The sequence below is a fragment of the Camellia sinensis genome, chromosome 1 (genome assembly GCF_055761805.1).
Source record: "Camellia sinensis isolate YWXY chromosome 1, ASM5576180v1, whole genome shotgun sequence".
NCBI lineage: Eukaryota > Viridiplantae > Streptophyta > Magnoliopsida > Ericales > Theaceae > Camellia > Camellia sinensis.
In genome coordinates this window covers 169,371,500-169,396,761 of record NC_138961.1, presented here as the reverse complement: position 1 = coordinate 169,396,761, position 25,262 = coordinate 169,371,500, and the positions used below count along the sequence as shown (strand labels likewise).

The following is a 25,262-nucleotide window of genomic DNA, read 5'->3' as shown; positions in this document are numbered from 1 at the left end:
TATTTGAAAAAGGGTTATTGGCCACTATAAAATCGTGTATATCCAAAGATTGGCTATTGCGTGCAAAGGGAGTGTTCGCACTTGCTGCTGTTTGATTGCTATCAGTCTCTTTGCACTTCTTCTAATTACGTGTTTGGTTTGTTAATAATATTAATTAAATAATTAATGTATTGTTATTAATGTGGGTTCATGAGATAAGAAATTGAGAATATGCTAGGCTGTTTCTTCTTCTTCTTTCTTTTTTTTTTTTTTTTTTTTTTTGTTGTTGTTGTTGTTGTTGTTGTTATTGTTGGAATTAGATCAGTGAGAAATGAACCAAAAAAAAGTAAAATAATAGAGGGAATGCAAATCAAATAAGACGGTCAAGAAGGTTGCTACCCCCAACAATGGGGAGGCTTATAAGGAGAAAAATGGAAGAAAACTCAAACATAAACTTTATAACCTGAAAAGTGTAATAGGAAAAGTTGTTTAAATCCTTCTTTTATCGCCTAGTCTCTCGGGGTGGTTTGTGCTCTCTTCAGTATGTATCTTCTTTTCTTTTCTTTTCGTTATAAAATTAGAATAATGCTCTATACACTAATTAGTCCCAAAAAATAAGAATCAATGAGGACTACGAATTTCACCACCAGAAATTCTATTACTAGTAATAAAAGTATTGCGCCAAAGTCGTTCAAACATTGTCTAATTTGAATCAATGAGTGAGAAACTCTTTCCAATTGTATGTTTAGCATTATTCCACTTCTAAACATGTTTAACTGTGAACTAAAACTTCAAATTTTAAAGCTATAAAAACCAGAGAAGTTTAAGTTTGTCCATAGTATAGAAAAACAGAACCTAGGGCATTTTACCAGGTTTAACAGGAGCTCCGATATCCCAAAGCCAAACACCAGACCGTGCATCAAGGAAGGTTCATTCATTTTTCTAGGGACAATATGAGTAAACAAAACAAAACAAATGCACAACCCGGAAATCAAAAACAGGAAAGTAAACAAAACAAAACTTGGAAATCCTCCAACTCCATGGCCCTCTCTATCAAAAAAATGCACCTCCTTTTTGGGGCTCACCGATCAAGAACATGAACATTCACCAAGAACAATACTTAAAAGAACATACCATAGCTTTCTATTGTGAGTGACAGTGGAATTAGGATGCAGGGTTTCAGAAGCTGGATTGGGCCCGACAACACAGTGACCTGACAATTGTCTCACAAAAAAATTCAAGTATGATCATCGTAGTGTTCATTTCTAAACAACTTTAGTTATTTAAAGTAGCATTTGTATTTAGTTATCTAAGTTCTTATAGTATACTTTTTGACTGTTTCCCGAATTTTTCAACTTCTGTACAACCACGGTTTTATCATAATTGGTAACACACTTTTTGACAAAGCACAGCAGATTAATCGATATAGTTCAAGATTCCAGCAACAGAAGGATTACAAAAATGTCCACTTCTATTCAAAATAACATTTATATGTTTTTCAAATTTTTGTTGTCTCCTTTGCCAAAAGAAAAAGAGGCAGGGGCCAAAGATGCATGTATTAGGCTTGTTTGGCAGAATCAGCAGCCTCAGCAGTTTTAACTTCTATGGGGCATTGAGAGACATATGGCTTTAGCTGCATAATTGCAAGGGAGAAAAAGAGTCAGTAGTTTATACAAAATACAATCATACACTCAAAAAAAATGACGAGAAAAGGTCAAGTGGTAATATCAATTGGTACGCCTAACATAATGCACACACATAAGTAATGAAATTTATCATCGCTCCATAGTAGTAAAGAAAAATATATCCTTGACAAAAAAAATAAAATAAATAAATATAAAATCAAGCAGCAGCTTTAAAAAATGTGAGAATTGCACTCTTCTTCCACATCAATTTATATCTCATAGGATGTCAAGCAATTCAATAATAAAATTTTACTGTCATTTAAACAAAGCATTAGCAAATAAACACATTACAAGAGTAAAATTTTATTTTTTGCTCTGAACAGGACATCAACAACAAAAAACAGAATTAGAAGAAAAAGCGCAACCAGCAGAGATAAAAATTGTAAGCAATGATTGAACAAAACTTCAAGTCCACCTCAATCAAAAACCAAATGAGCTTGAAACTGTACCAAATCGATCAATGAAGAAAGAGTGATGAAGAAAAGAGCAGTATGCTAGGGACTACGATGATAAAGAACTACGAACTACAATCCATAATGAATAACTACCCACTAGGATCGATGACCTAAGGTCAAAAACTTTGTAAAGGTGTGGGTTTTGATTCAGAATTTTTGTTAGAATACTGGGGACAAACTAATGAAAGTTCTTATCTGTTGGATCCAAGCTATTGGTTGCAAACATGGGTAAGTTTTGCACAGAGATTGTAATCAAGAAGGAACAGTCAATAGTGAAGAAAGAATTATGAACATAAATATGTTTCCTTCACTGTGATAATTATTTATACAGTTAAAAAGGGTTAATACGTCTTCAAAATTCAATCTTGCCACTTAGATGTCCTTCATGCATCATGAAAATTAATACGAGCTTATGGATTAAAACTTATTTTGGTGGACTATGATATCTCTTATATGAGGGGTTTTTCACTAATTTTCCCTAATAATAACAATAATTCCAGGTAAGTAGCACCCTATAAAACGAGCAAGTTGTCATCACATAGATGAGTAACATGTCACCTAAGAAGCACACACAAACACGTGACACAACATGAACGTGACACTAACATGTCAATTTTTAAAAAAAATGCAAGAGAAGATAAGGCCGGGATACATTAAAATTTATATTTATATAAATTATTATATGTGAAATATGAATAATTTACTCAAAGGTAATGAAAAAACAACATAACACTAACCAAAATTAAAAATATGTAGATATATTCCGTAACTTAAACATCAAAATATTATTTACATAACAATTACAATTTAAAAAATACAAAACAATTGTAGAATATCGAAATACACATGATGTACTCATCTTATAAATATTCCAAAACATATTTAGAGTGAATAATTTGCTTTCCAAAGAATATATAACACTGTTACTATGAAGAAATTCATCACAAAGGATGTGTTTGGAGAGTTCAAGAAGTGCCGTTGAAGTGTCTACAAAATACAAAACAATTTCAATTGCTTTTTTTTTTTTTTTTTTTGTGTGGCTGATTTCCTTTTTTTAATGGCAATTAAACAAATAGTCCAAAACAGTGAAAGCAATACAAAATTATGCATTTTAATCTAAGTTCCAACAAAAAATGACCACAGCTGTGAGAATTTGTCGTTATTGACCATTCACGACAGGTCATTTGATGAACATAGGGCTATATATTGCATTTCATTTATAATTGTAGTTATCCCCATGTCATCCTAAACTGCATTTCTGAAAGAGGAGAACATATTTAAACTGAAGCACATAAGATAATTCTAGATATGAAACTCTGTTGGCTGATACAATATTAGAGAGAGGATGAGAAGTTGAGAGCATAACCAACTCCCAGCCTAAATGGAAATTAAGAGGAAGGAGGTTTGGGAAGAAACATCTTGTGAGTAGGACAGAAAGTGACATGGATGTTGGGTTTTATTGTGCATCAATGACTTATTTGCCAACCCAACTTCCATGTCAATAAGCATTTCTGCACCATGTGAAGCTGCACTAGATGCGCATCCTTCAACCTTTTAGGTCCATTAAAAAACAAATCTACCATTAGAGGTGGCAAATTAGTACCTTGAAGTCAGTTAAATCAGGGACAACATAATTTGGCAATTTTTCCTTCTCCACTACATATCCACCTGCACCAGTATCATAATTGCAATATAAGTAACCAAATAAAGTATATTTAATTGTCACGATAAGTTTTGTATGATCCAGAAATATCAAGTTCAAAATTCAAACTGGCCTAGAAGCAGAGCATATAGCTTAGACAATAAAATTCAAAAGTACAAAGGGAAGAGAAGAAAATAAAATAAAATAAATAAGAAAAAATACAAGAAAAAAATGTGAACACAAAATTCCTTTTGGATAGGGTTCTAACCGGATAAGGATGGTCACTGACTAGATGGCAATTAAAATCCTTACACAAATATATGCACACACATACACACATTTATTTTTGGGCTGCATACATGCATCACTCCATTTGGTTTGAGGGGAGGGAGAGTGAAGGAGAAGTGAGTTAAGAGGGGAAGGGATGGAAGGAGAAGAAAAGGGAGACGAGGTATCCTCCCACTTGTTTGGTTAGATAATACTTAGGGTTTTTTTATGAACTACCCATTTTAGTTGATTTTTTGGCTTTTTACAAGAGATGCAGAAAAATAGAGAGAAGAGTTGACTTTTTGCTATTAACTTTTTGACTATATTAGGTGATTGCCAAACCAAGCCTTAATTAAGGGGTGAGGGACATACTATTAGGTATTACGAAATATTATTATGAGAAGCACTTCACTTCCCTTCCTTTTCCTTCCAATTTTAGAGGGGAAGAGAAGGGCTTGAAATGTTTGTACTATCTCCACCTCCTAACCTCTCACACACTTCCCTTCCCCTCCTTAAAAATAAACCAAACATGATGTTAACTAACTCTTCTCCTCTAAATCCTTCACTTCCCCTCCTAAACCATCAATCCCAATTGTTTAAATTTCCAACATCGTCTCATTTGAAATATTCAAATTTTGTTAAAAGAACATGCACGTCTAGTGAAGGGGACCCTAAAAATGCTGCCAAAATACCAAGTTCTCTCTCTCTCTCTCACACACACACACACACACACAAAACTGCTCTCTGCCATAAACAAACCTCCACAGCCACTTCTCCAACAAGGCTTGATTGAAGATAGCAAACCTAAAAATGCTCAAACTCCCTATCTTCATAGGGATAATACATTGTATCTCAATCCACCAAATGATGCTTAAATTCCTCACCAACCCTACCCAAAAGAAAATTACACTACAACTTCTCCAATCTCTTTGCAATCGAAGCCGGAATAGTAAAAAGGGACATAAGCAAAAAGGCTAGATAAAATACTATTAGTTAACATTAGCATCACACCTCTAGAAAGATACTCTTCCAACTTGCTAGGCGTCTCTAAAATCTATCCACCACGAGTCCCAAACTGTCTTTGCTTTAAAAGAAGACTCTAAAGGTAAACCCAAATACGAAGGAGGCAGATACTCCACCTTACAACCAAGAATATCTACCAAAGCCACCCGATATAAGGCACCGCCTCCACTATAATAACAGAAGATTTACCCAAGTTAAATCTTCAAACTAGACAATGCATCGAAGCAAAGAAACACACACAAACACAAACAAAAGATAACACAACTGTTGAGTCTCAACCCCACCAAAAATGATAGTACCATCAGCATAAAGTAGATGGGAGACTGCTAGAGAGGACCCACCTATGAAGCACGGACACGTCCCTAGCGCCTGCGTATGAGTGTCGGACACGCGGTGGACACGTGTCCGACACTCTATTTAACGTGTCCTATTTTTTTTTTTTTGAATTTTTGCAGTCGGACACGCCATGGACACTCTGTGACACTATCCGGACACACATGAGGACGATCGAAGCCCTAACTGTTGGAGAGAAAGAGATCAAGGGAGGAGAGGAGACAGAGAAAGAAAAATAGACATAGAAAGAGATCGAGGGAGGAGAGAAGACAAAGACAGAGAAAGATATCGAGGGAGGAGAGGAGAGAAGCCCTAACTTGTTCAGATCAATTGAAGAAGCTGAGGTATTCTTCATCTGCTCTCTTCTTCTTCGCCTCCTCCTCTTCGTCTTCTGTCTCCTTCATCTTCTTCTTCTTCTCCTCCATTTTCTTCGACTTTTCCTATTCTCTCTCTCTCTCTGATTTCACTCTCCCCTCTTTTGTTTCTCTTTTTTCTTGTTTTTCCCTTTTTACTAATTCACTCGTGTCTCTCTCTCTCTTTTTTTTTCCTTCTATTTCTCTCCTCCTTTATTTTCTTCCCTCTTTTTTTTTTCTTTTTTTTATCCTTATTTTTATTAAACCTAAAATTCATAAAATAAATTATTTTTATTTAAAAAAACTCATTTTTTATTAAAAAATTAAAAAAATATGTTTATTAATTTTTTTTTATTATAATTGTATAAAAATTAATAATTTTCTTTTTATTTTAGACATATAATAAATAAATAAAGTTATATATATTAACTATGTCCCCCAGCGTGTCGTGTCTCCCATTTTTTTAAAATTGGTGTGTCCCCGTGTCTGTGTCGTGTCCCGCGTCCGTATCCATGTCCGTGCTTCATAGGGACCCACCAAGGGGCCCAATCTCAAAGACCTCCAAAAAACCCACCCTAGACCGCCACTTTGTCAGCCATCCTACTAAACACTCCATGATAAGGATGAATGACAGAGGAGACAATGGGTCACCTTAACACAAACCTCTAGACGTCCGAAAGATCCGCTTGGGATCCATTCACTAACAAAAATAATCTCACAAAGGAGATGAAAAACTGATTGAATTCCTCCAATTTTTCCCAAACCCCATCCATTCTAAATAATAGAGAAAAAATACTCCTAATCAAGATGGTCATAAGCTTTCTCAATGTCCAACTCACAAATGAGGTTGGGACAACCACTCTTGATCCTAGAATCAACTGCCTCATTGGCCTCCAAGACCACATCTCAAATCTTCCTTCCTCCCACAAAAGAATTCTAAGAATCTGATGCCACCGAGGGCAAAACAGTTTTTGGCATTTTCCTCGCCTTAATGGGAACCTTGAAAATAACAACCCCTCTTTCATGGCAAGGTATGACACAGTGGACCAATTCTCTAACATATGTTAAACATTTGGACAAAAAAATAAATAAATAAGTTAATGACACAAAATGGAAACCTCAAAAGGAAAAAGGATAGGGTTGGCCCACATGTGCCCCTGGAAGGAGAAGGGGGGAATTTTTTAATGTTACATAATTTTTAAATATGAACAATACTTGTGTTGAAAAAAATAGAGACTAAAATGAATTAATAAAACTACTAAAAGATTTGATTTAAATATAAGTAAGAGTAAGCAAACAAACCTTTTCGTGTATGGAAACCAGTTGGCTTGCAGTTTTTTCCCTTGTAGTAATCCCGTGGCCCCCGCTTTGAAGAGAGAATGTCAAGTGATGATGTCTTCTTTCTTCTCATTGCCCTTCCTAAACCTAAGATTAGCCCCAGAGGCATATTTTTTCCCCTAGGATGCAGATGAATGAAGTAACTTAAATGATGTTGTAAAAAAGGCCCATAGAATCAAAGGGATAGATGTTTGGAGTGAATAAGTACATGATAGGAAATTGATTACAAAAGCATGACTTGAAAATGTAGCAAAAGGTGACAAGGTTGCTATAAAAATGATATCCGAGTAGAAACTTGCTTATAAAACTAGGAAGGTTTGCATACACTATGCGTGTGCACTTTACTATATAAGGTTTTTTTAATATTATTTCTAAACTACGCTCCACTTCTCCCACTAACCAACTCCCTCTTGTACAAGTATCCTTAATAATAATAATAATAATAATAATAATAAGGGCAGTTGTGACAATGTTATACTAACACTTAAAACTCTTGTGCATTGCTGTAAAATATATTAGTTTGCTCTACCTATTCTTTTCATTTTAACTCCTATGAAATCATATAAAAGTGCTAGTTCCTTTCTTCTCAAAGCTAGTGTTGTCAGCATTCAGTATCTTACAATTTACGAGATGTATCTTATGATTCAATACTTTTTTAGATGTAAATTGATACTATCATTAATACATATCTTAAATTAAATGTATTTTATGATACATATAAGATACGTGATGCAATATAAGATACGTAATAAATAATATGATACATAAGTTTTTTTTTTTTTTAATTTTATTCAATGTGATACATAAGTTAATCTTTAAACTTAATCATTAAACATAATGCGATATTCAACTTAACCATTAAAATTTACTTACATAGTTTAAGATGGATTGTTTAGTATTCACACAAAATTTACTTGCATATATAATTATTAAAATTAAATTACACAGTCTAAGATGGGAAGAAACCATTACAAGAATTCAAAAAGACAAAAATATTAGGTTCTTCAATCATTACAAGAAATCATTACACAGTCTTCCTGCTTTATTCAACATTTATTAGGTTCTTCAATCAGCCGATCTTCATCAATTGAACTGAAATTCTCCATTTGTTTCCAGTTGAAATTGAAGTAACTTTTCTACCTTTGACCTCTTTTTCTTTTTTCTTTTTTCATTCCAAAACTAAACTTCTCAGGAAACATGACTATATAATTAACTAGGGGTGCTGGCAGGTCGGTCTTCTGCAGTTCAGATTGCGGGTTGAACCCGCCCGATTGACCGCGGGTTGGGGAGAAGCGAATCCGCAACGCAGTGCAGGTTGCAGTTTGTGCGCATAAGGTTCGTGCGGGCAATTGTGGACAGTTTACAGATTGGACTTCTTTTTAAAAAAAAAAAAAAAAAAAAATTGGCCTTTTTTCCACATTTTTTAAATATTATTTTTGGGTCTTTTTCACCCATTTTTCTAGGTCTTTTTTGTACCAACAATACAAGTTTCCAGGATAGATTTTTCTGATAGAAAGACCAATAATATTCATGTAATATGGAAATGACTTAAAAGATTAGGATTCTTTAGATTGTTCCTGAAATATAAATCTAAAAAATGATTGTCTAGATTGTTCCTGAAATATAAATATAAATATAAATCTAATTTTTTTACTTTCATGACAGAACAAATGGAAAGAAAGGCGAACTGACCTCAACGAAGGTCTTGCAGCCGCAGGTGTAGCCGAAGGTGTCGCGCTGGCCGATCACCGGTCGCCACAGAGAGAGATGAAAGAACGAGAGTGAGAGTCAAAAGCAGAGGTGTTCCCGCAGTATGGGACAGTGAAGGGTGGGTTTCCGACGTGGTTGTCGAAGAAAGATCGAAGGATGGGAGTGGGAATTTTATGACGATCGGAGAGGCGGTGGCGGTGGCGGTGGCCCAAACTCGAATGCGACGAGGTTCGTGATATATATAAAGGCTGTAGCGTATTTTGAGTATGTGGATTGCCGAAGGTGTAGCGCCGGCCGATCACCGAGATGAAAGAACGAGAGAGAGTGAGTGAGAGTGACGGGAGAGGCTGCTGCTGAGAGGAGAGATGAGAAATTAGGGTTAAAAAAAAAAAGATAAATTACACTGAGGCCCTCAGATTTCTGTTTAATACAAATCTTCCCTTTATGTTTGAAAAATTATACTTATCTCTATCAAATTAAAATGATATATTTGTTCCTTAACTTTTATATATATAAAATAATAAAATAATGTTGATATTTTATTCATGTCATTTCAAGAAAATAACAATTATCCTCTTTGGTTTAACTCACACAAAAAATTAAATTTTTTATTTTTCGTGTTTTTTTATTTTTACTAGTTTTTTTTTAATATTTAAGCAATAGATATACTTAAAAAGTATAATATAATATATTGTAAGTTTTTTTAAATGGGCAAATTACATATACCTCCATCGATGTTTAGCTAAATTACAGATACCCCTGAAGTTTTGGAAATTACAGATACCCCTGAGGTTTATATTTTCATAACAAACTGCTCATTGAGGTTTATATGTTCATAACAATGTGCCCCCTAATTTGTTATGCAACTATAACCTTTAGGGGTGTATTTGTAATTTCTTAAACCTCAGGAGATATCTGTAATTTTGCTAAATCTCGATAGGGATATATGTAATTTGTCCTTTTTAAATTCACCAAATACAAAAAACTACAAAAATACAAAAGTTCAGTAATATTGTAATAAATGTGGGTAAATAGCCGAGAAAGAAAACTGATAGTGGAAATAAAAATAAAAAATTATATTCATATATAAAAATTTATATAAAAAATATCATAAAAATATTGTGATAGTGATATTGTGGTAAATATAAATCATGTTTATGTGTGTTTTGTTTTAAAGTGAAATGTCACCATTAAGTTATATCATTATGTTTGAAAATTTTATATAAAATTATGTTTGTATATCATCACTCAATAAGAATATATTCATATAGAATTTAATGATGGAAAGTTATATGATATAGTCACGATGATAAGAAGAAGAAATTGTACAAAAAATGGCAAAATGCTCACTTAAAAAATTTTAGGGCATGACATTAGTAATTCAAGAGGCAATTTGTAATGAGATTACAAATCTCATGGAAGGGATGTAACGTTTCAAACGTGAGGGGTAAATCTGTATTAAATAGAAACCTAAAGGGGGTGTCAGTGTAATTTATCTTAAAAAATATCTAATATAAATTTGTCATTCAAGAAGATCAATGGTCCATAATTTTTTTTTTTTGAAAAAAAAAAGTTAATTACAAAAAAAATTTCGAAGTTTCACGTGTTTTTCATTTTAAACTTCAGTGTTTCAATTTCGACAAATTATACCCTGGAGTTTCATTCGCGTTTCAATGTGTCCCATCTGTTATCTTTGTCTATGTAAGGTAATGAAGGGGGTTTAAAATGAAAAATATTGAGATTTAAAGTGAAAAACACATGAAACTTTGGGATTTATCTTGTAATTAATCCTTTTTTGTTTTTAGTAATTTTAATTTAAAAAAAAAAGATTAATTACACAAAAAATCTTAAGATTTCACGCATTTTTCACTTTAAACTCCATCTGTACCTTACACAGATGGAAATAGACGGAGGGGGCACATTGAAATATGAATGGAACTCTAAGATTTAATTTGTTGAAATTGAAATATTGGCATTAAAAGTGAAAATGCGTGAAACTTTGAGTTTTTTTTATTTTTAAAAAATTATAATTAATCCTTATAAATTTCAACCATGGTTTCCGTATATGTATTGTGTGTAATTTTGGTCCCCAAATCATCAATCTTGTCTCGTAATATTGTAAGATTATATTCCTTTTTTCTCATCAATGTTTTAGGACCAAATTGCCAATTAAAAACTTTAGAGACCAAAGTGGCCAGAAACACATATTTAAGGATCATATGTATATTTTATTATTGTTAACTATTTAGCCGGTGCATTTGGAATTAGACCAAATTGACTCAAATTAAAAAATTTAAAGATAAAATTGATTAAATTGAAACTGAAAGTACCAAAGTGACAAGAAACGTGTATTTTAAAGACGACAGATATAGTTTATCCATAATCATAATATATGGAAGCTTTTATGATGCACTATGGATGTGGAAACTTTGGATGGTCACATTCGGGTGGTTTAAACTAAGGGCCTATTTACCACCAGGGTTGGTGGCCTGGTGGAGGAAGCTGCCCATTCCCCAGCCGAGGAACCAGGGTCGATTCCTGGAAGGAGCATTTGAGATCACTCCTTGTGAGCAATGCCTTTACTCCCCTCGGTCCTTGGCCTTTGCTGCGGCGTGGGGTTGCCCTCCATTGGTGCCCTGGTGGTGGGTCCCTCATTTGGTGGGGGTTAATTCCTAGCTGGCAACCGGTTACCCCGGGGCTAGGGCCCAACGGGGCTGTGATGACACCACAGAGCCCTTTTTTCTGGTTCAAAAAAAAAAAAAAAAAAAAAAAACACTAAGGGCCTATTTGTTAACTCAAGTTAGCACTTAAATTTAATATGTTTCATTCGTTTCATCAACAATTTGTATCATTTAAAAATTTAAATAAATTGTAAAATAGGTTAAAATTGTAAGTGACACGCGTCCTAGTTATTGCTAAATTTCCAACCTCTTATGCTTTTGATGTGGTTATTTATAAAGCCTTAATTTTTATAAAATATATATTTTTTATTTGAAGTCAATCAAAAATACTTTATTAGATGATGTTCACTGAATTTCTCACAAAGTAATAAATGATGATTTAGTACTAACATTTCCTTTTTAAGGTACTTTATTTTAGCTCAGGTAAACCAAAAATGGTGAATATTATTGTTAGGAAATTAGGGAGCTCGCAAGCGTATAACAACACGGGCCTAATTCATTAGGGAGAAATTCCAAAGCCCACATATTTATCATCAGAGCCCAATATACATTATTTGAAACTCATACCCGCTTAAAAGCTTAAGGTTATAAGTAGAGAGCCTATCTAATGTTATATTATGACCCATCTATTTTATTCTTTATCCGATGTGAGACTCTACCTTCACACCTGCTCTAACAATCTCTCCCTCGTGTGTGAACCAAACACTAGGCCTTGCCTTGCTCTCCCTCATGTGTGAACCAAATATCAGGCCTCACCCTGCTCCTCCTTGAATTTGATCTATCATTAGCGAGTTTATCATAGATCATTCGCACTCCCTTTAATCTTGATATATAACTCTCAAAAACATCATTTCCAACTTGAGCCTCTCGCGCACCCTACATCGTAAGCTACCATACTCCATTGAGAGCCACCTTGTTGCGGTCTAACCTCCACATGCACCAGGAATTTTACTCCATCAAGAGTCACCATGGATTTTTTCTTTCGTACTCCGTCAAGAGTTTTTTGTGCAAGCCCAAGTCCACCAACATCAATGTTCCAAAAGAGTCCACCCATAGAGTGTCTACCATCGGCTTTGACACAAGTTGTTAGGAAATTAAGGAGCCTATAAGCACACAACAACACCGGCCTAATTCATCAGGAAGAAATTTCAAAGCCCATATGCTTACCATCAGAGCCTAACATACATTATCTGGAACTCATACCCACTTAAAAGCTTAAGCCTATAAGTAAGAGCCCATCTAATATTATATTAAGACCTATCTATTTTATTCTTTATCCGATGTGGAACTCTACCTTCATACATGTTCTAACAATTATAGCCGCTTATGGTTTTGTAACTTGCAAAAACTATGATAAATCAATAACTCCAGTCATCTTTGTATAATATAATCAAACTGGAACCGATATTACCAACTAAAGTAAATAAATTTATTATGAAGCCAATTGTAGAATGATATAACCTTGGGTTGCATTTGTTTCTCTTATTTAATGTTACTCATATTAATATCTGTATCCTATCTTTTGTTAGGTGTCTACATTGTTTAGATACCTAATTTGGTGTATCTTTTGGATCATAAGTGAACTTACAACTGACTATCAAAGAACTGAATAAGGCTTTGCAGCCCAAAAATCCCATAACCTATGAAGCACAAACACCTCTCTGGAGGTCATGTACGAGATGGATACACACTGGACACATGTCGGCTACGCTAGGGACACGTTGGGGACACGCTGAGGACACATTAAAGACACGTTGAGGACTTTTTTTTCAAACAAAAATTAAATTTTCTTTACTAAAATAGCATACCTAAAGTTGATAAATTTGATAAAATTAAATATTTTATATAAAATACATATTAAATATTTAAAAATATGATATAATAAATATATAAAATTATGTTTTTTGCATGTGTCGCCAACGTGTTGTGTCCTATATTTTTTTAAAATTTACGTATCTGCGTATCCGTGCTTCTTAGCTCATAACAGAGGCAAATTGAGCCTGGGAGGAGATGATGAATAAGACCATCATAAAGCCATTTGTCGTACCATTCGGTGCTAACCAAAACACGTTGCTTGGGTAAGATATGTACATTTGGCAATTTGGAGAGAGGTAACCTACATTGTTATATTTTAGAGAGCGAGAAAGCGAGAAACAGAGAGAATGAGAGAGAGATTTGAAGCTGTCGTTGCCTTACGTGAAACTTGTGGTCAGTTTGTTTATCAGTACGTACAACATCTTCTTTATCATTTTTATTCACAAATTGTTTGGGCTATATCAATCCTATTTGAGTTGATTTAGAATCATACTAAAATCACTAGCTATATTGTTCAAATCTTAATGGTAATTTCTATTTCAGTTGATGATATGATGGATTGATTGTACATTATTTTGAAAACTAGCCTATGGTTTTGAAATTAATGGACCATCCTGAAATGATAGTGTATGTATGTATGCAGTTGAAAAAAATTATATGACCCAAATGTTTAAACTGGGTAAAAGTATAAGGTGAAATAGAAGAGTCTGTGTAACACAAGTTGGGGTTGAATTTGGGATGAAAATGCAACAAGCATGACCTGGTTCCCGACCCTAATGGGATAGGTTTTTGTTCAAGTTAATCAAATTAGGGGCGTTTTTGGGGTAGAAGAAACCCAATTTGAGGTGTGGTGGGTTCAAAGAGGAGGCCAACTTGCCCTATCCTTGACCTAATTATGTTTTATTACGTAAATACCCCTAGACTTGCATTCATATTTGTAAACAAGCGTCAAGTGTACATCACTCATTTAGACTCTAGGGTTCTAAACTCCTCCATCTCACTGATTGGCCGCCTTCACTATCAGCTCCCTTGCTTATGCCATTTCTCCAGTTCTTGGTGTGTTTTTCTCTTTTAAATTAATTTCATAAATTTGTATATGTTGTAGCTATTTGTATGTATATGTGCATATGCACATACATTAAGAGATATGAATCTCATCATTTATTTCATCTACACTTATATCAAAATGTCCAATTATGGAAATACCATTCTCTTAACTGCCATTTATCTCCTTTCTCTTGTGTTTGCCTCAAAGGTGATAAACTGTGAGATCTCTATTTATGATCTTATTCGGGACATGAGTAGGGTGTAATGGAATTAGGTGAATCAGCGTAGTGTAAGGTTGGAAAGCACTACTATGTAGCATGGTTATCAAAATCTCGATCCGGATCTTATGATTCTATGACCCTAGTTTGGATAAACGATTTGGATCGCACTAGATTTAAAATTTTGTAAGATCTTAGAGTGATTATGATTCTAATCACAAAATCGTGTAGAATCACAATATGATCCCGATCCTACTAAAATTCCAATTTTACCAACCTTTTTCTTAAAATTTATATTTTTCATATATGTATGCATATGTTTGTATATATATCTTTATATCAAAATTTTGACCAAAAACTGCCTCTTCAAGTGTCTTTTTTTGTGAGGAAATTCATTTGGAAACTTGTTGAGAAATTAAAAAATTTATTTCGTTCTAAAATCAAAGTTAATGAATTCAACCTATTACGTGAATAAAACTATTCAGAGGGAGAACTGAATACTTGATTTCCTCTAAAAATCAATATTAATGACCATTTTATCAATTGTTATATTATTAGTGAACGCTATATAATAATTTATGTTAGCATATAAGATGAATTATATCAAATTTATAATTTTTAATTTTTTTCGTGATTTTAAAATTATTTAATGTAAATTATCATTATTGATAAGTTTACACTTTATTTTGTATTGAAAGTAAAATCTTGTGATTCGATCCTCGAGAGTCCTCAATGATCCCACGTAGGTTCCCAATTTTAACAACCTTGCAATTTAGAGTGAGGTGGAATTGGGTTCTAAGAAGGGGCAAGGTTGGGAAGAGGGAGTATAGTCCCATCCCTGACTTGCCATCCCTAATCAAGAGGAATTAGTAGGGCTAGGCAGGAAGGGCTTGTCACATATGTTTCCCTTTAGTCAGTAATCAAACTGACAACAATATTACTAACTAAAGTAAATAAATTTATTATGAAGTCAATTGTAGAAAGATAACCTTGGGCAGTATTTGTTTCTTCTATTTAACATTATTCATATTAATATCCATATCCTATCTTTTATTTGGTTGTGTAAATCGTTTAAATACCTAATTTGGTAGATTCCTATATCTTTTTCTTTTGAATCATAAGGGAACTTACAATTAATTATCAATGAACTAAGTAGGGCTTAACAACCCAAAAAATCACATAACCTATGAAACATAGACACCTCTCCAGAGGTCATGTACGAGATGGACATGCGCTGGACACGTGTTGAACACGCTGGGGACACGCTAAGGACATGTTGAGGACTATTTTTTTCAACAAAAAAAAAATACATTTTTTAATTTTTTTTTACTAAAATAACATACCTAAAGTTGATAAATTTGATAAAATTAAATATTTGACATAAAATACATATTAAATATTTAAAAATATGACATAAAAAAATATATAAAATTGTATTTTTTACATTGGTCCCCAATGCATTGTTACCTACATTTTTAAAAAAAAGTATGTATTCGCATGTCTATGTCATGTCTGTGCCATGTCTGTGCTTCTTAGCCCATAATATAAGCAAATTGGGCCTCAGAGGAGGTGATGAACAATGACCATCCTAAAGCCATTTGTCATACTATTCGATGCTAACCAAAACACGTTGCTTATCTGGAAATTTGGAGAGAGGTACCCTACATTGCTATATCTTAGAGAGTGAGAGAGCAAGAGACAAAGAGAACAAGAGAGATTTGAGGTTGTTGTTGTCTTACTTGCAACTTATGGTCATTTTGTTCATCAGTAAGTACAACATCTTATTTATCATTTTTTCTTGGCAAATTGTTTGGGTTAGATCAATCCTATTTGAATTGATTTAGAATCATAAAAAAAATCACTAGTTGTATTTTTTAGATCCGAACGATAATTTCTATTCTAGTTGATGATACGATGACTTGACGGTATGTTACTATGAAAACTCCCCCTATGGTTTTGAAATTAATAGACCTTCCTGAAATGATAGTGTGTGTATGTATGCTATTGAAAAATTTATACGATCCAAATGTTTAAATTGAGTAAAAGTGTAAGAGGTGAAATAGAAGAGTTCATGTAACACAACTTGGGGTCGAGTTAGGGATGAAAATTTAACAAGCATGACTTGGTTCCCGACCCTAATGGGATAGGTTCTGGTTCAAGTTTAATCAAATTAAGGGCGCTTTTGGGGTAGACTACGTTACATGGACTCGAGTACAAGTGTCAGATGCGGGTATGTATCCAGATGTTCGACTCAGCAAATCTCTAATTGAGGGATACGCTAGTACGTCTAAAAAGTACCCGAAAATTAGACACGGGTACATGGATACAGCTAAACATGGATGTGTTAACAAAATATTATGTATTTTTCTGATAGCATGGCATAAAATATTTTTTTGTTAAAATAAATAAAAAATAAAAATTATTTCAGACAAAATAAATTATATTATATATGATTTTATTAGATTTATGTTTCAAAAATAAATAATTATTTTATTTTTTTCTTAAAAAGATAAAATAAAATAATTTGGTTATTATATGTTAAAGAGGAGATTTAAGAGAGAGAGAGAGAGACAGAGAAAAAGAGAAATACAAGAAGAGTGATCAACAAAAAGAGAGAAAGAGAAGAAGAAGAGGAGATGAGATTGCAGAGAATGAGCCAATCGAGAGAGATGATCGTAGAAAAGGATCGAGACAAGATCGCAGAAGAAATTAGTCGATCGAGAAGAGATTGCAAAAGAGGAGATCGAAGACAGATCGAGATCGTGCCTCTCTCATAAGAAGCGCATGTATGCCATATCTATTTTCTTACTGTCGTATCCCAGCCGGGTTCTACACCTGTACTCGTGTAGTGTCGTGTTGTGTTGACACGGGTACTTCGTCAAAAGTGACGAGTCTATGTTACATAGCCCAATTTGGGGTGTAGTCGGTTTAAAGAGGGAGACAACTTGACTTATCGATGACCTAATTGTGTTTTATTGCTTAAATAAACCTAGACTTGCATAAATATTTCTAAGCACACGTCAAGTTTATATAACTCGTTTAGACTCTATGGTTCTTAATATAAACTCCTCCATCTAACTGACTCGCCATCTCCCCTATCAACTCCCTTGCTTATGCCATTTCTCCAATTCTTGGTGTGTTTCTCTCTTTTAAATCAATTTCATAGATTTGTACATGTTGTAGGTATTTGTATGTATATGTGCATGTGTACACACATTGAGAGATATGAATCTCATCATTTTTCTCAACTACACTTATATCAAAGTGTCTAATTATGGAGATACCATTTTCTTAACTGCAATTTATCTCCTTCCTCTTGTATTTGCCTCTAAGGTGATATACTGTGAGATCTCAATTTATGATCTTATTCGGGACATGAGTGGGGTGTAATGGAATTAGGTAAATCGGTGCAGTGCGAGGTTGAGAAGCACTACTATGTAGCATGGTTATGAAAATCTCGATTCAGATCATATGATTAGTTTGGATAAACGATCTGGATCGCACTAGATCTAAAATTTTATAGGATCTTAGGATGACTACGATTCTAATCACAAAATCGTGCGGAATTGCAATATGATCCCAATTCTACTAGAGTTTCGATTCTTCCAACCTTTTTCTTATAATTTATATATTTCCATATATGTATGTATATGTCTGTATATATCTTTATATCAAAATTTTGACCAAAAACTGCCTCTTCAAGTGTTTTCTTTTATGAGGAAATTCATTTGGAATTTTGAAGAGAATGTGAAAAGATTCTATTTATTTATAGAATAAGATTTCTTTAAATTATTTGAATTAAAATATTTTGAGAGAAATTAAAAAAAAAAATTGATGGACTTTCTTGAAATGATTGTGTGAGTATGCATGTATACAGGTATATATGGAGGATTGCGGGCGAGGATGAAGAAGATTTTGCGTGTAATGATTGAAAATTGAAAAATCAAGGCTTTGTGTGTGTGTGTGTGTGTGTGTGATTTTTATGGACATCAGTCATACATGGTATAGAGAAGGCCTATGAAGCATGGATACCTCTCCGGAGGTCACGTACAAGTGTCTAACATGAGTTTGACATGGACACACATCAGACATGCTCCAGACACGTGTTGGACATGCTGGAAAGAGTTGGACACGCTAATGACACGTTGGGGACACGTTAAGGACATGCTGAGGACTATTTTTTTTTTTTAAATTAACTTCTTTTTAAAAAAAAATTACTAAAAAATTACTTAAGGTTGATAAATTTGATAAATTTAAATATTTGACATAAAATACATATTAAATATTTAAAAATCTGACATAATTAATATATAAAATTATACATTTTGCACGTGTTCTTAACATGTCGTGCCTTATATTTTTTAAAAATTTGCGTGTCTGTGTCGTGTCACATGTCTGTGTCCATGCTTCTTAGGAGAAGGCCGATCCTGTGGATGTGGTTTTAGACATCAAGGATGTGATTAGCCTTCTTAACATGAATTTCACTCCTCTAATTGCAATGTCCATTTTGCCACAAATATAAGAGCAACCAAAATTACATAGTTCTAGATTAATGTATTTTTATCATGTTATAAGCAAGGTATCTTTGATAGTTTAAATTTATTAATGTGTATCGTGGGGCTTTTTTTAGGAAAGCATCTACCATGAGCCTTGTAGCCTATGGTATTGAAATCTGCAAGTTGAAAGTGTGTGTTCATGTGTGTGTTTGGAGGGGAGGGTGTTTCAGGTGCTACTTTAGTTTGCATCTTAAAACATATCATAACAAAAAAAAACAAACAAACATTTGTCAAGTAGCAGGACTATTTATTTTTTATGGACTTTTGATGGAATATAGAATGGACTTAAATAAAAAATAAATAAATAAAGGGTAGCTCAGTTGGCCAATCTTGTGTATTTTTATCTAGAAGGTTAGGGAGTCAATTCTTGTCAAAGGCAAAGATTGATTATTAGGGTTATATTAAGTTGTTTATTTCTTCCCATTATGGGCTTTCTTATGGTAGTTGTTGGGTTTCTAGATATGTGTGATGTGATTCTCCTTGTATTTGCAATTAATCTCCTATTGATTAGGGGGGAACAGAGATGTGTGTTGATAAATTCCGATTTTCCTGCAGGCTACAATAAGAAGAGAAACAAAAAAGTAAATTTAAAGAATTGGAAAATTGGTTAATCTCAAGGTTAAGCCTCATTTAGGATCTTCCATAGTTGAGCTTTAATTTAGTAGAGTTATTTCATGCATAAGTTATAAAGTTAGTATGCGCAGTTTTGGATATTTGTAATTTTTGGATCTTTTAGTGGTCACCTATGAATCATACTAAGCGAGTAAGTGTTAGAGTCTATAGTTTCTAACTGTAGAGTCATAGTCCGTTTAGAGTTGGGACTCACTGGAAGCCTATATAAGCTGTGTATTTTTTTAGTTCAATATAAAGCTTGTTTTAGAGAAATTTTTAGCTCTTCTACTCTTGCAAGTTATGTGTAATGCATTTTTAACTTTAGATGTGATGCCTATGAGATTCTAGGTGTGATGTCTAGACTCTTCTTTTAATTTGTTTCTTTTGCTATCTTTAAAGTCTCCACAGGGCCACACCTAAATATGGTTAACCGTTGTTTTGCCAATGTCCTAATTTCCTTTTCAATTACACAACTATTGCCTACAAAAGAATGCCAAAATTAGCAAAGAGCTCTATCATAGGTATTTATCCAGCACACAAAAAGCCCTAAAACTTGGTTTTTGCTTCCTAGTAAAGCCTTGAAACCCTATCTTTCTAGTATGCTTTTTCAAAACTTAAAACCTCACGTCTCTTTTTAACTGTTCAATCACCATGAACGTATTATGTTATTCCTAAATTGGCTGTTGGCACATAAATTTCAACCAAATTTATGTTTAAATTTCAAATACAGTCAATGACACACATAGAGCCTGTGATAAGATTGTTGTAGGCAATCACTTCCCAAAATGATCAACTTGCTCCGTTGAAGTGTATAAATAAGACAATGTCGTATCTCAACGACGTTATTCAAGATGCTCAAATGACACGGTTGTAGTGATCTCGATTTTGACTCGGTCAACTTCGGGGGTCGAGCTGCCCGGTCAGCTCGCCAAAATCAAAAATGCAAAATGCATTTGAAATTGCTTACGGGAAAGTGTATTTCATGCTCGAGCGACCTTGTTATATCAGTCCGTAAATTAGGATTTCAGATCACTTTTTGCAACTCCCCCTCTCTCTAAAACTCTCCAAATTTCCAGGTCTAGAGTTTCTCTCTCTAGAAGTCATCTTCTCTCTTTGATTTCTCCAAATCCATTGGGATTTAGGCCTAAGTTCTTCACCAAAGTTGGTTATCACCTCGAGGGCTTCATTGTGTGCGGTGGAGATCGAGTTTCGACACAGTAGATTTTGGGGTTTCATCTCAGATTCTCTTCAAAACTTGAGGCGGGGATTTTCTACACTCTAATATGATTTTTAGCTTAGTTATTTGCTATTGTGTATAGATGATAAGATTTGGTTGTGGTTTGGACAAATTTAGGATTTGGGTGTGAAATGTAAAGAGGGGTTTTGATGAATATGAGGTAAACGAGTATCAGGCTTGAATATAAGATCATGTTGTGCCAAAATAGTTGATTTGGTATTTGGGTTGATATTTGGTGAAAGGGGGATTCTGCCCTAATTTTGATTAAATTATTATTTTGCATAAATAATTGGGATTAACATTGAAAACATGAAATTGGAAGGTTGTGATTATAAATGGTTATATTTGATATGTATTTTCTCACCTATGGAAGTTTTGAATAAACTATTTATTTTGATATTGAATATCTCTTTAGAAATAATTGCATTGGGTTATCGGTGGAGGATAACTATGATTGTTGTAGAAATTACATGAAGATTTGACGATTTAATGCTAATCCATTGTTGGTGTCATTGAATATGACCATGTTATAGATACATTGTATATGAATGTTTATTGAAAGGAGAAAGGGGATGTACTCCATATGTGATTATGTTTATAAATACATTGCATATGTATATTTGTTTGGGAGGAGAAAGGGGATGGACTCCATTTAAAGCAAGTTGGCCGAGTGTCCTGGGTGAAAGACCCGAAATTTTATATATAAATGGGTGCCGATTCCTTCGGACGAAATATCCGTAAAATGGCAGGTTTGAAGTGTTTATGTGAGTTTTGCATAATTAGAAAATCATTGAGTTGTAGTCTCATTTTGATTGTTGAAAGATAACGAATTTAACTCATGAATTGAGTAGCATATATGAAATGGAAATGAAATTAAAGGAAAATGGAATAAGGTTGGTCTTAGTGGCATATGAATATGCAGGTCTTGTGGATGTTTCAGGATCGGTATTGTTTATATACGTGGTATTTATACCTTTGCTAAACCTCATAAATTGTGTTAGATTATTTCCACTGGGCTGTTAGCTCACCCTATATGGGAATACCATTTTCAGGTACAGGTGAGATGCTTCCTCCAAGGTAATAGTGTGGATGGAGTTTTGGGAAGTAAAAGCTTCTTAATTATGCCTTATGTGTGTATGTTTGTTATTTGTAAAGCCAAGGGCTTAAGATGTAATGAGCGAGACTCAATTTTTGTAACCAAGCAATGACTTGGAAACATGTAAGCCTACATGGCATTTAACTGATTGTTAAACAGTAAACTTTGATATATGAAAGTATGTTGTTTCTCATATTTATTCCGCATATGAGTTATTTTTATTGTATTATTTTGGGGGCGTGACACGTGGAGCCTACGAAAAATGACACATGCAGAGCCTACAACAAGGACACCACACAGAATGAAACCCCAAAGATCAATCTGACTAATCAGATATACGATTAATCATATAGCGCTATCATTCAAAATTCAAATGGTGCTATTGTTCAATTTGAAATTCAAATTGAGGATGAGGCATTCTTATCACCTGGATGGCCCTCCATAAATACGAGGACTATCACACAAGATCGGGGATCAGAAAATCAGAAGTGAGAAGATCAGAGAGAGAGAAGAAGAAATCAAGAGCTAAAGAAAGTGTTACAAAAAAGAAGAAAAGAAGCCTAGAGAACTCAATAACCTACGCTACAAATGTAGAATGGCGATGAATAGGTTAAGGGTTCCAAACCCAAGAATTGTACTTTGTATTCAAGGGTTCAAAACCCATAACAATTTCAATAAAATATTTATTTTTCTTAAATGGTCTTATGTTATTTATTTTGTTCTTCATTAATCGGAGGTTTCATTTATATAAAATGTGTAATTAACAATTTAAAATACAGATCGGAAATAGGAACCTACTATTCAAATAATCAACACCATTTAGTCCAAAAACTAAACAGTGGACATTTGTAACATAAAATTTTGAAATGTGTTGAAACGCTTCATGTTTTAAAATTTGTGTTTACAAATTCTGGCACGCCCAGTGGGACCTATTTCTCTTCCCATCTTTTGAAGAAAATATATATATATATATATATATATATTTGAAGCTTACTGACATATTCTTTTGTTATACGAATGCTGAAGCAACTGTCAAGAGACTAACCTACACTCCAGTGGTTTTGAAATCACCAAAGGTGGAGATAGCATCCGTTACCCAAGGGGCTCTGGAGCGAATGCTCTTGGCTGTCCCAAAGGTAGAGCTAGCGAAATCCTGAAAAGATGCACTTCTTTCCCCTATCGCCCTAGGGCCTTCGGAGTGAAACTCTTGGCTGTCCGAAGGTAACTGGGGTGACAAAGAAAGTCACATTTCTCTAGAAAACTGAAAGTTTAAGAAAGATTGTTGAAAATTATGTGAAAGCATTGAAGCAATACGCAACTGTGAAGGCTATAGACCAAACGAAGAGCTTTCTAATTTAGGCAAAAGAGGCTAATCAAGTTGTAACTATGGCCTTTGTTGCAGCTTCAGCGGGCGCAACAAAAAATGTTGTGGCCCAACTACTCAAAAGGGTAGAAGACTCCATTAAAATGGCAAAGTCTGCCCCAGAAGAGGGCCTCTACTGAAAACATGGCCATCATTAGGGCCATTGGGAGGAGGGTAATGACCCAAACTTCTGTTAATGGAAAAAAGGCCCCTGTTGTTGAAAAAACAATTGCGCCTACGAATCAACAGTTCTGTTCAGAGCAATAAATTGGTCAAACCAAATCTCAATCACCTCTCAGGAGCCAAAGAAGCACCCGTTGGCCCTATAACGTTCGAATAAGGAACACCTGTTAGCCCAACGGGATTTGAATCAACATCAATTGGTCCGCCCTAAAAATGTAGGGACTGTTTTGAAAATTCATGAGGAATTTGCAAAAATGCAAATGGTTCCTTCTATATCCCTAGGGGCTTGACTTGATATGTCATCAAATGGTCCCATTTCGAAAAGACAAAGACGAAGAAGAAATAAGGCCTTAAAGAAACTGGAACTAAGAACAGTGGCGACAAATGTTATAGGAGCTATTGAAAGGGCTCTCTCGAAAGATGAATGCCAAAAACAAATTGAAAATCCTATCTTTGTTGGAAAGTCAAAAGTGGAGGAGGGTAAGCAACCCTTAGGAAATATTTCTACTTTGATCGAACTATCTATGAAGGAAATAAAAAAAAAAGGGCCTGTAACAAGGTCTATAACCCGTGAGACTCAAAACAAAGCATCGCAGTCAGATGCTTCAAATATGAGTAATGTTGTGGGGGTTGATAATCCTTTTTATGAACAAGATGATTCTATCTTGTCTGTTTCAATGAATATTGGAAACAATGAATTGAGAGATGTCAACAAAGTCGCAATTATGATGACTGAGGTTAAGAAAGAAGGTGAAAATTCGCATTTCCAACAAGACCAAGGTCTCAAGGAAAAAGTGGTGGCCCTACAAGAACAACTTGAGAGAAAAGAACGGGAAATGGCTGCTATGTTATAGCAAATGCATCAGTTGCAAGCCCAAATGATAGCAACAGGAAGTGCACCCAAACAAATGGCACAAATTGTGGGGACATCTGTAGGCATCAAAGCACACTAGCCCCAGGGGGCAATGGTCCTTATTACTCTGATCTAACCAGTGGTGGTATGAATCCAATGCTTATGGCCATGATTGATGATATGGTGAGGAGACAAGTAAAGAAAGTCAAAGAAAAAAATGATGAGAACTTTTGAATAATTACAAAACCTTACCCAGTATGGGTAGATGTTGTTCTATTCCCTTCTGGTTTTTCCCAACCAGATTTCAAAATATTTGATGGAACAGGAGATCCAAGACAACATGTGGCTCATTTTCTTTTAAGATGCGGGCCAATAGCCCAGAATGAGGCCCTGTGCTTGCAGCTATTTGTCTAATCACTTGAAAGTTCTGTATTTACTTGGTATGCTAATCTTCCTAAGGGATCAATCCCAAATTGGGATTCCATGGTGAAGGAGTTCCTTAAACAATTATGCAACACACAAAGGCGAGCTAGAGTACCAGAACTGATTGAGACCAAGCAACGTGACAATGAGCCTTTTACAGATTTCATTGCAAGATGGCGTGCTTTGACATTTACCTATTCTCAAAAGTTTAAGCAATTAGAGTTAATTTGGATGTGCCTTAACAACTTCTGACATGAGCTCTCTACAGCTCTTATGGCTCAAACTTTTGAAGGATTCAACAATCTATGCACAAAAGCTTATGATATGGAGTTGTATCTAGCTAAATGAAGGAGGCCTAGGGCCATTGAAAAGGTTGAGTCCTCGATTACAGCT

At 34.3% G+C, this 25,262-nt stretch overlaps 1 protein-coding gene across 1 annotated transcript; it reads right to left on the bottom strand.

Moving 5' to 3' along the window:
* Positions 1–1,374: 1,374 nt before the first annotated feature.
* Positions 1,375–9,226, bottom strand: LOC114284212 (uncharacterized). The gene is made up of 4 exons (XM_028227115.2): positions 8,768–9,226; positions 7,040–7,194; positions 3,723–3,787; positions 1,375–1,612 (listed from the first exon to the last, which is right to left on the bottom strand). The coding sequence occupies exons 2-4, from the start codon at positions 7,182–7,184 to the stop codon at positions 1,538–1,540; spliced, it is 285 nt and encodes a 94-aa protein (XP_028082916.1). The 5' UTR covers positions 7,185–7,194; positions 8,768–9,226; the 3' UTR covers positions 1,375–1,537.
* Positions 9,227–25,262: the final 16,036 nt, after the last annotated feature.

Coding starts and splice junctions, on each gene's coding strand:
- LOC114284212 (XM_028227115.2), bottom strand. CDS start 7,184: ATGCCTCTGGGGCTAATCTTAGGTTTAGGAAGGGCAATGAGAAGAAAG. Junction 3,788..7,039: donor TGGTTTCCATACACGAAAAG/GTTTGTTTGCTT, acceptor ATACTGGTGCAG/GTGGATATGTAGTGGAGAAG. Junction 1,613..3,722: donor CTGATTTAACTGACTTCAAG/GTACTAATTTGC, acceptor GCAATTATGCAG/CTAAAGCCATATGTCTCTCA.